Source organism: Rhinoraja longicauda, chromosome 9 (genome assembly GCF_053455715.1).
Source record: "Rhinoraja longicauda isolate Sanriku21f chromosome 9, sRhiLon1.1, whole genome shotgun sequence".
Lineage (NCBI taxonomy): Eukaryota > Metazoa > Chordata > Chondrichthyes > Rajiformes > Arhynchobatidae > Rhinoraja > Rhinoraja longicauda.
This window is the reverse complement of record NC_135961.1, coordinates 58,372,921-58,385,289: the sequence shown is the minus strand read 5'-3', so window position 1 is coordinate 58,385,289 and position 12,369 is coordinate 58,372,921. Positions and strand designations below refer to the sequence as shown.

At 42.2% G+C, this 12,369-nt stretch overlaps 1 protein-coding gene across 1 annotated transcript in view; it reads right to left on the bottom strand.

Moving 5' to 3' along the window:
- The window catches only part of cfap61 (cilia and flagella associated protein 61), a 107,155-nt gene that overhangs the window by 28,999 nt on the left and 65,787 nt on the right, over positions 1 to 12,369 (bottom strand). The window contains exon 22 of the mRNA XM_078405589.1: positions 1,742 to 2,034. Coding sequence (XP_078261715.1) covers positions 1,742 to 2,034 — 293 coding nt within the window. The remainder of the gene's footprint in view (positions 1 to 1,741; positions 2,035 to 12,369) is intronic.

Genomic DNA, 12,369 nt, shown 5'->3' with positions numbered 1-12,369 from the left:
CTAATAACTCATTACACGGTGGCACAGAGATGAATGGTCAAATAACTTTTCCTGAAACTATTTTTCACATTCTTTATTTTTGGCATTTGCCTCGATCAGATTTATATTTCTTTTTCTATAACTAATATGAAGTGATCTGTAAACAATTCTTACAAGAATAGTACACTTCTTGCTCTATCCATCACTTGAACAACCTCGCTAAACTCTCTTAATTTTGGTGTTGTAATAATGTTGCTTGTTGATGTGTTGTAACTTTTTTGATATATTCCAAGACCTTTTTGAAACCTTCACAATCTGGGATATTTGCTTTACTGCTATTCCTAGCCTGTACTTGAGTTGCTATTAAAGGGCGGCACTGTGGCGCTGGTGCCCTCTACCACTGGTGCCCTCTACCACCAGAGAGCCATATGTGATCCTGACTATGGATGCTGTCTGCATGGAGTTTGTACAATCTCTCTGTGATGGAGGTAGGGTACTGACATGGATAGAAAATTGGTTGACAGACAGAGTGGGGATAAATGGGTCCCTTTCAGAATGGCAGGCAGTAACTAGTGGGGTACCACAAGGCTCGGTGCTGGGACCGCAGCTATTTACAATATACATTAATGACTTGGATGAAGGGATTAAAAGTACCATTAGCAAATTTGCAGATGATACAAAGCTGGGTGGTTGTGTGAACTGTGAAGAAGATGCTATGAGGTTGCAGGGTGACTTAGACAGGTTGTGTGAGTGGGCGGATGCATGGCAGATGCAGTTTAATGTGGATAAGTGTGAGGTTATCCACTTTGGTGGTAAGAATAGGAAGGCAGAGTATTATCTGAATGGTGTCAAGTTAGGAAAAGGGGACATACAACGAGACCTGGGTGTCCTAGTGCATCAGTCACTGAAAGGAAGCATGCAGGTACAGCAGGCAGTGAAGAAAGCCAATGGAATGTTGGCCTTCATAACAAGAGGAGTATAGGAGTTGAGTATAGGAGCAAAGAGGTCCTTCTGCAGTTGGGGGAGTCCAGAACCAGGGGCCACAGTTTAAGAATAAGGGGTAGGCCATTTAGAACGGAGATGAGGAAAAAACTTTTCAGTCAGACAGTTGTGAATCTGTGGAATTCTCTGCCTCAGAAGGCAGTGGAGGCCAATTCTCCGAATGCATTCAAGAGAGAGCTAGATAGAGCTCTTAAGGATAGCGGAGTCAGGGGGTATGGGGAGAAGGCAGGAACGGGGTACTGATTGAGAATGATCAGCCATGATCACATTGAATGGCGGTGCTGGCTCGAAGGGCCGAATGGCCTCCTCCTGCACCTATTGTCTATTGTCTATTGACCTCGTGGAATTTCTCTGATTGCTTCGGCTTCCTCCCACATTCTCCGAGGTGCAGGTTCATGGGGGAATTTACAGAAGCCAATTAACCTTAGTGTGTAGGATGCAAAACTGGAATAACACAGAACTAGTGTATGGGTGATCGTTGGTCGGTGCGGACTCAGTGGGCCAAAGGGCCTGGTTTCACCCTGTATCTCTAAACTAAACTAAATCTACTGCATCATACTATTTAATCTAGCTTTATCTTTCTAATTAATATTAGTTTTAAAGTCATGTGCATTTGTTTTACCTGAACGTTTATCTGTATCATTGTCCTCACCCTATCCACACTGGCGTTGTGAGATGGCAGCTCTACCAGCTGCGCCAATGTGCTACACTTAAATAGGTTGTAGTTCGCTCAGCTGCAATAGGAATGATTGTAACTTACCGCACAGTTAAGGATCAGTGGTTCAGAATCAGTGGTGAAAGAAGAAACGTTGATGTGGCCATGCATCTTCCCCTCATTCCACTGACAAAGAAGACAGTTAGAATGCAAAGAAACGTCATCCTTCTCCAGTGCCTCCAACACTGCAGTTTCTATTACAGAATTGTTAAAACAACTGCTGTTGGAATCTGAAGGAGGTTTCACCAAATGTACGAGAGAGCCTTCAATTCCACAAGACAGGATAGTATTCACGGTGATGTAAGCTTCAATTGTGTTCCCATAAACTATGATATTTCCTGGAAAGGAACAATATTTACAAAGGGTGCAAGTAAGTATTTTGAAATACAAACTTAAAAAACAATACAATTATCTTATTTTGAGGTTCTATGAAATATAGGCACCTAGAATTGCAAGTTGGTTGTACATAGTATTCAGCCCTTAATTTTTCTGGGTGCCCTTCATTAGAATGCAGAGGAACTGCCAGTACAACATGTGTTCTCCATTGTTAATTCATGGGTGGAGAGGTAGAAAAATAGCTGTTTCGAACATTTCTCTCGGCCTTCATTTTTTAATGAAGAATTGATTAGGTAGATACATGTTTTGGTGAAGTCCCTTGGTTCTCTGATACAGCGATGAATTTGTTGGTGGAGCTGCTCAAAATCTAGATGGAGCTTTTTTTCTTCCAGTTTCACTGACTTTCACAAACAAGATGACATTAGAGTGGAAGGAGAAATTTAACCTGGTGAGATTCTCCTTCATTTAAAATTACAGAACTATCAAAATGTACTTAACAGAAGGCAACCACTCCCATTCCCGGGAGAGAAAGCTACACAGACCAATCGCATTTTCCAGCTCTTGGTCTATATGTCTTGTAGCCTGCAACACGTCAAGTGGCTCTATGGTGCTTTTTCCAAAAAGCTGACGGTTTTTGCACCACAACTGCATCAATTTGGATGAAAAAAGGTGTTTCCTAACTTCCCCTTTAACCATTTCCTACTTATAAGGCAGTCCCCTGAGATCCAGAGACTCTGCCACAAGTGGGACAAAATATGCTTGTCGGTTGATTTTATGGGAGACTAGACCAACCTCTCCTGCATTGGTGCAGGACCCTCTCCTCCCCCCTCCCCTCTTCCCTCCTCCTTCCCCCCACTCCATCCCCCTCAACCCCCTTATCCTCTCTCCTCCCCCTCCCTCCACCCCCTCCCTCCCCCCTCCCTCCCTAGGAGATAGATTTAAACTTTAAAATGTGAATAACTCATTGTAGCTACATTTTCCACTTAACCAAACTCTTTCATCCGTGACAATATTCACATAAATCTCCTCTGATCTCTCTCTAGTATTTCTACAATGTGATGACCACACTGTTCCCAGCCATGTTTTATGTAAATGTCTACAAAGATGGAACGTTATTTCTGCCACTTAGAGCTTTGGCTTAAAACACATCTTAACCTTTGTCTCTCTATGTTCCTCTCTAGGTCAATCTACACTTACCCAATGAAATCTATGCCTCAGCCCACTGAGGAAAATATTATTTAACTAATCATCTTACCTGCCTCTTCTGCCAACTTCTAGGGTTTATGATTTCTCAGTTCCTATATTCCTATGCTTCCTCTGCACTTCTCAGTATCCTGTTTCTCTATGTTAAATTTCTTTATCTGCCATACCCTCCAAATGAACCGGGCATACTTCTCTTGATGGAATTCCATTTGTAATTATTTTTCTTTATCCTACTGAAGTTTCCTGTGTATTTCAGCTCTCATCCCCAGTGCCAACATCTTTGAGCTTCGAGCATGTTGATATGTTTACCATTGTCCAAGGACCATTTATTCCATTCCTCATTTTGCGTGGTTCTGCATAAGGCTTCATGGAGAACATTGTCCCATTGCCCTTCAGCTTGCCTACACACAAGTAGCTTCTACCATCACCACTACATTTTGTTCTTTTCTTCCTGTCATTATACACACTGGAGAAACTCCCTCACAAATGTTGAAACGTGCTCAGAAAATATGATGGGCCAGATCTTGTTGGTTCAGTGTCCAAATCCAGACCTTCAACCTCCTCAATCCAAATGTGGAATTAAAGTCCAAGGTGACTCCATGCCTATAATTACCCTGGTCCCAATGTGGAGCTGCAGTTCAGCAAGGACCGCCGGCCCTGAATTGCACCTGGCAGACTTTGGCAGCCAGCAAAGCAGATTTAAAACAGCTGTAATTTAAAACAAGCTGTAATTGATCTTTAAACTTTTTATACACCTCTAACCATTGAGAGACATTTGACGGTTATGAAAACTAAAGCAAATTATTTAAGTAAAATTTTATACAGATAAATAATACATTTAGAGTGTTACAGCGTGCAAACAGGCCCTTCAGCCCAACTTGCCCACATCAGCCAGCATGTCCCACTAGTCCAACCTGCCTGCATTTGGCCGTATCCCTCTAAACCTGTCCTTTCCACGTACCTGTCTAAATGTTTCTTAAACGTTGCGATAGTACCTGTCTCAACTACGCCCTCCAGCAGCTCGTTCCATAAACCTACCACCCCTTGTGTGAAAAAGTTACCCCTCAGGCTCGTATTAAATCTTTCCCCCCCTCACCTTAAACCTATGTCCTCTGGTCAGCGATTCCCCTAATTTAAATCTAATTTAAATCAAATAATTAAAACCCTAAATAAAACAATTAAAAAATAGTCATTTACTATCTCCTATACCCTTACACATTGAAATTAATGGAATCCTGGATCCTGAATTCCGATCTGTCAGAGACAGTCCCCATCTTCTGCAGAGGGTCATGAACACTACAGTTTAAAGCTGTTCCATTCAGCGTAGCCAGCAATATCCAGCCCATTTACTTTCTCTTTCCATCCTGGAATCGGTACTCAACAGCAGTGAAATAACCAGCTTGGGAGTAGGTTGAAAATCTATGTACTGCCACTGATAGGAAAAGCTTCCATCCACATCATTGGTTACTGCGTAATTGTTGTGTCAAAGCTGGAGGCCACACACAGTGGGGAGTATATGGGCATGGCTCCTTCCTTTTCTCCCTCTAATTAGTTCTCCCAATTACACACTCACACGCTCAGCTCGTCAACCTGGTGGTGGAATACTCCCATCACCAGATTTGTCCTTGAAATAACAGCGCTAATCTTTAACCCAGAGTTCAGTTAAGGGAGGAAAGGAGGAGCGATCTGATAATTCAACTCCACCAGTTAGATAAATCTCCAAACGAAGGCTGTTTCTACCATACCAAGCAGCGGCAAAACTGGCAATTTATGACAGTGATTTTGCAGGATGCAAACTGAAGAATTTACTGCACAAAAATAAGAAGATGTGGCAACAGTGACCCAGCAGAGGTCACTGAAGGGCCAGTTCACATTTTAACTCAAAGATGAATGAATCACTGACATTTTACAACATGCAAGGAAGACATATGGCACATTGAGCCAGTGCCAGTTGAAAGAAAGATAAGCAGTCTAATATGACCTTCCACCCGTGGGTCTTTAGCCCTGCAGGTCAGGGCCCTAAAGCACTCAGTGGGGCCCGGTTTAAAATGATGTAGTTTGTCCTAGAAACATAGAAAATAGGTGCAGGAGTAGGCCATTCGGCCCTTCGAGCCTGCACCGCCATTCAATATGATCATGGCTGATCATCCAACTCAGTATCCGGTACCTGCCTTCTCTCCATACCCCCTGATCCCTTTAGCCACAAGGGTCACATCTAACTCCCTCTTAAATATAGCCAATGAACTGGCCTCAACTACAATCTGAGGCAGATCCCTACCAATCTCTCAGGTGAAAAAGAAAACTCCTCATCTATCCACTAATTCTCTAATTCTTCCACAAATTACCTTCAATCTATGCCCCTGGATTTTGATCACTCTGTTCAATGAAATAAGACCTTGCTATTTACTCCAACTGGGTTCCTAATTTTATATCCCTCAACTAAAACTCCTTCTCTGTCCCAGAGACAACAAGCTCAACCTATTCAATCTTTCCCGGTAACGAAAAGTTTCCAGTCCTGACAACATGCTCGTGGATGTCTTCTGGACTTTATGGAATGCAATTGCATGCTTCCTATAATGAGAAGACCAGAATTATAAGCAGTTTGAAGCCTTGCTCTAACTCATGTTCCTTACAGTTTTATCACAGCTTTCCCTTGCACTTACATTCTAAGGCTCGGCTATTAAGAGAAGACATTTTATAAGAGATTTTAACCAACCTTTTCAATCTGAACTATTACCTAAATGAACTGTGGACATCTTTCTGTTCCTCTAGACCTTTTGTATGGATTCCTTTGATCTGCTGCATCTCCAAAAATGTATTACGTCATGCATCGAAAGATTGAAATCCATTTGTTGGCCGCACATAACCTGAGTCTAACTTTATATAGGGCCTTTCTGTCATTTACATAAAATTATGATGCTTTCTGGAGTTTGCTAGATAAAGCTTGTGCTGTATTTTTCCATGGGCCATACACAATTCTGCTGAATGAAATTCCTATGAGGACGCATGAGCCAAGAGTGCAAGCAATAGTCTAGTTTTCTAGCTGCCAGATTCTTGTTTGGTATTCAGGGAAATCAATTCAGGATGGATAATTGTCACAACGTTAAGATTTCATGGCAGCTCTCAGATAAGCAGGCACAGACTTGCATGATTAATTGCTGGTCATCATACATTAGGTGGATACTAATCAAGCAAAGGTGCATGGGATTCATGAAGGTTAGAATGTAATATGGAGGACTACTTGAGACAATAATTGTGCAGTCACTAATGCGTGCGTCTGGAAGAATGTTGGATAACTCATGAGTCCTCCACAGCAGCAGCTGGAAAATAATGAACCTGTCTACTCTGGTGCGTGATCAATGGAAGTATGGACTGGAGATCACTGATGTTCCTGATTTATCTCATGGGAGTTGAGGGATCTCTATGCTTGTACCCCAATGACCCACTCTTCATCAACATTCCCTCGGGCCCCACCATTTGCTGCGATGTCCTATTCTTACTTGACTTTCCAAAATGCATCAAATCACACTATTCTGATTTAAATTCCATCCACCGTTGCTGTGTCCATCTTTTCAGCTGGTCTATAGCCTGATGTTGCCTAAGGGTATGCTCCTCACTATCTACAAACTATAAACGTCATGCCATCTGCAAAATGTTCATGTAAACTGCAAGATCCTAAAATGTTACCCCAACATAATTTTGTATTGTCATCTCATATCATATATATACAGCCGGAAACAGGCCTTTTCGGCCCTCCAAGTCCGTGCCGCCCTATGTCATCTCTAGCCATTCCCAAAAGATGTGGTGGACACACATCAATTGTACTCTCTATCCTCCAGAACACTGCACAATTAAACATATTTGCAGAGCCTCAGGCTGTGTTTTTGTGCCTCCTCTTACGCACAGTGAATACTTCTGATCTAATTCTCACCATTATCTGTCTGTAATGTGCCATCTGTTGTCTGTTGTCAGGCCATGGCACCTTTGTTGAACTCTTTAGCTGCTTCACTGCTCTATTCTACAAATCTAACTACTCCAATGCTAATTCTCTAATTATGAGCAGCATCAATATACAAAAAATTACCATTTATTTTATTTGCTTCCATGGCCGATTAATCCCCATCCTCTACCCCTATATTATTTCCTCTCCAGTATAATTCCCTGTTCACATAACCCAAAAACCTTTGTGTACAATTATCTTGGTAAGTGCATACTCCTGCCAACATCACTTCATTTCCTAGATGATCTCAGAATTCAGCTTCTCCTACTCGGCAACCCAGGTCCTTGTCAGCTTCCAGAAGATTCCAACATTCAGATTATCTTCCAAGTGTTCCATTCTTGTTCCTGGAAACGTAAGAGGCCTGGTGTCCTGTCCTACATTGTATCATTATCGTCAGCCTAATAGCAAACCCATCACCTTCCTCCTTTCCTCCAGACTCTCAAAGGCCACCAAATGTCTACACTCAATCTCACAGCCTACTACATGTGCATTCCCATTCCACGGCATCTCTATACCATCCTGACCGGCAGACCTCAGCTGGTTAGAATCGGTCATAGTATTTCCTCCACCCTGACCCTCAACACTGGTGCTCACCGGCGGTGTATGCTTAGTCTTTTGATTTACTCCCTGAACACCCACGAGTGCTTAGACAAGTACAATGTCAACTCAAAGATCGCCAGTGAGATCACTGTTTTGGGACAGATCAACAAAATCAATGACACAAAGTACAAGAACAAAATCAAGAACCATGTGTCATGGTGTCTGGAAAACAGTCTAGCCCTCGACAGGAGGAAGACAAAATAATTTGTTTGTTGTTGTAAGGATGCAAGTGAGGTTGTAAGGACACAAGCCTGTCCTCATCAGTAGAGATAGTACAAGATGGTCGACAGATTCAACTTTCTATACATCCGTATCACCAGCAACCAAACCTGGTCTCTTCACACTTAAGCAGTGATCAAGATAGCACATCAGCGTATTTATTTTCTCAGGCGTGTGAGATTCGGTATGACCACTAGGATTTGAACTTCCCTTGAACTTCCACAAATGAGCTTCAGGTATTCTGATGGGATGCATCTCAGCCTGGTTGGCAACTGCTCGGTTCATGACTGCCTTAACGTGCAGATAGTGAATAAAGCCCAGTCCATCAGAAGCCCTTTACTTATTTCATCCAGTCCATCTTCATGGTGCATTGCATCAGGAAGGCAGGAAGTATCATCAACAATTCTTGCCCACTTGCCCATTTCCTTACTTCTCTTCAGGGAGAAGATACAGGAGCATGAAAGTGTGGGCATCCAGACTAAAAAACACCTTTTTCTCCCACTACCATCAACGAACTAATCACTTCTTGAATCAATCACTTCTTTCACACACCTTTCCCGAATGTACCAGTAACTTGCATTTCCGGTACAATGGAACTGCAGGTCCACCACCGATTTTCCAGCACCCTTGGTTCCAGAGCCTTTCTGGATTACCCATTTTGCTGAACCAACAGAGGTCATGGTCTCTGAAAGGAGTCCAATGGTATAGGAGCGGTCCAATTAGGCCGCAGAGGGAACGAGATACCAGCTCGCAAAGTCGGCCTTGGAAGTGAACTATGGGAACAGATCTGCTGGCTGGGGCCAGGACGGAGTTCCAAAGCCCTGTCCAGAGGGGGCCAATTCGACCCTCTGATTGGCTGTGGAAGTCGGCTATGGGAACAGATCTGCTGGCTTCGGCCGGGTCAGAGTTCCAGAGCCCTGGCCGCAGGCCCATGAGGTTGAGATCGGTCGCCTTACCCGGCCTTGGCACAACATTTTGGGGGAGACTTCTGGGGGGTGGGGGATTTCAAGTGCGCTCTGCTGATTTTGTCCAAATTAAAGGAGGCGCCAAACCATCAGTTGCTGGAAAATCAGTTTCTCATTCGGCTGCTCCATTATTCTACTTTAATTTGTTTTGCACTATAACCGTGCATCATTCTGCTGTCTACACTCATGGTTGTCTTTGTTATGACAGTATTTATACTATTTACTCTGTGAGCTTCATGTGAGCAAGGAATTTCATTGCAACCTGGTGTATGATTTGGCTTCCACTGCCCTCTGTGGCAGAGAATTCCACAAATTCACAACTCTCTGACTGAAGAAGGGTCTCGACCCGAAACGTCACCCATTCCTTCTCTCCCGAGATGCTGCCTGACCTGCTGAGTTGCTCCAGCATTTTGTGAATAAATCTCTGGGTGAAAACATTTTTTCTCACCACAGTTTTAAATGGCCTCCCCTTTATTCTAAGACTGTGGCCCCTGGTTCTAGACTCGCCCAACATTGGGAACATTTTTCCTGCATCTAGCTTGCCTGGTCTTTTTATAATTTTATATGTTTCGATAAGATCCCCTCTCATCCTTCTAAACTCCAGTGAATACAAGCCTAGTCTTTTCAATCTTTCCTCATATGTCAGTCCCGCCATCCTAGGGATCAATCTCGTGAACCTACGCTGCACTGCCTCAATTACAATTATGAAAGAAAATAGATAATAGACAATAGGTGCAGGAGTAGGTCATTCGGCCCCTCGAGCCAGAACCACCATTCAATGTGATCATGGTTGATCATTCTCAATCAGTATCCCGTTCCTGCCTTCTCCCCATACCCCCTGACTCCACTATCCTTAAGAGCTTTATCCAGCTCTCCCTTGAAAGCATTCAGAGAACTGGCCTGCACTGCCTTCTGAGGCAGAGAATTCCACAGATTTACAACTGTCTGACTGAAAAAGTATTTCCTCATCTCCGTTCTAAATGGCCTACCCCTTATTCTTAAACTGTGGCCCCTGGTTCTGGACTCCCCCAACATTGGGAACGTTTCCTGCCTCTAACGTGTCTGACCCCTTAATAATCTTATATGTTTCAATAAGATCCCCTCTCATCCTTCAAAATTGCAGTGTATACAAGCCTAGGCGCTCCAGTCTTTCAACATACGACAGTCCCGCCATTCTGGGAATTAACCTAGTAAACCTACGCTGCACGCCCTCAATAGCAAGAATATCCTTCCTCAAATTTGGAGACCAAAACTGCACACAGTAGTCCAGGTGCGGTCTCACTGTAGTACAACTGCAGAAGGACCTCTTTGCTCCTATACTCAACTCCTCTTGTTACGAAGGCCAGCATTCCATTGGTTTTCTTCACTGCCTGCTGTACCTGCATGCTTCCTTTCAGTGACTGATGCACTAGGACACCCAGATCTCGTAGTATGTCCACTTTTCCTAACCATTCAGATAATAATCTGCCTTCCTATTCTTACCACCAAATTGGATAACCTCACACTTATCCACATTAAACTGCATCTACCAGTCTGCCATAATAATGATTCTTGTTTGTCAGCAATCCTCAAATATATCAATTAGGTAGATGAAGGGTCTCGACCCAAAACATCACCCATTCCTTCTCTCCAGAGAAGCTGCCTGTCCCGCTGAGTTACTCCAGCTTTTTGTGTCTATCTTAGGTTAGATGATCAAATATTCTTGTTATAAAAGAGTGTATCCTGTGATTCATTAATAATGCATCTGAAAACCTACGAGGATCTGTATGGTTAATAATACAAGATAACATAAGGATCAGGAAGTCAATCGGTAGATTTCAATTCAATATTCTAATTGAATAACAACAGTGATATATCAACAGACACCAGAGCTCTATACTGCAAAATGACAGTCAATCTACTCCATGCGTTTAATTCTGTAAATTGATACATCATCTCCCTAAAATATCCTGTGAACATTAACAGGTTTGCTCAAAATGTTTTCTTGATCAAGTTTGTAGGCACGCTACATGAATCTTAAAAAGAACTTGGCAGATTGCAGTTAAGTTATTCAAATGTGGCTAATATGAGGACCAATTATAAGAATTAAATTACATTCATTATCAAACTAGGATTTATGCTAGTACTGAAAATGTCTCTCCCTGCTTAGTTTCCTAATTAAGGAGAATCATTTGAATGTTTCAAATAAATGTAAGGTAATTACAGTAAATTGTCCTTAATTAAATTAGCAGTTAATTGCACAATTAAATGGGCTTACATGTGCATTCTTCAGTATAGCCACTCTAAACAATACTGCAAATTAAAATTAATTAAAATATATGAAGTATTTGTAAAACAACAGACTGCCTCGATGGCAATTCAATTCTGGAAATTGAATTGGATACAAAGCTGGATGAAGTAAAGATGTCTCCAAACTAATAATACAATATTGGCTGAAGCATATCTTAAAGGTTCTATGCATCTGCCTCTTGAATATTAAATGCACATATTTTAGTTCTTTTAGAGATACAGGGTGGAAACAGGCCTTTCGGCCCACCAACTCCACGCCAACCAGCGTTCACCCGTACACCAGCATTATCCTACAAACTAGGGACAATTTACAATTTGCAGAAGCCAATTAACCTACAAACCTGTACATCTTTGGAGTGTGAGAGGAAACCAGAACACCCGGAGAAAACCCACACAGTCACAGGGAGAACGTACTAACTCTGTACAGACAGCACCCGTAGTCAGGATCGAAGCTGGGTCTCTGGCGCTGTAATGCAGCAACTCTACCGTTGCGCAACCCCGTTATATTGAACTCATTGGTTATTCTCCGTATCACTGCAATTGAGTGCTCTTTTTGTTGTGCTTTTCCTATCTTCAATGATGTTACATAAATTTCAATATTCTTTTCCCAGCATCGCACTAAAGGATGTTGTTTAAAGTAACACTTCCATGAACTTGTACAGGTCGTTGCACCTTTGTGTATTCGTATATCATACATGTGGAAGTCCCAGATCCAAAAGAAAATCATAAATATAAGTATAATTAAAAGGCTTTCTAGAATTTATTATTTAGTTACATAATTTTGAGTCTATTACTTTTAACATGAGTGTAGCATAGATTTATCAAAATATATGACAACATAACGGTTAATTCACAGGTCTAGCAGCTCAAAGTCCAACATGACTCTGAATCCCACAATGATAGCGAGGGAAATTATATTGAAGTAACTAAATTCATTTCCAATCAATAACAAGCTAGTACATAGAAACATAGAAAATAGGTGCAGATGGAGGCCATTTGGCCCTTCGAGCCAGAACCGCCATTCATTGTGATCATGGCTGATCATCCACAATCAGTAACCC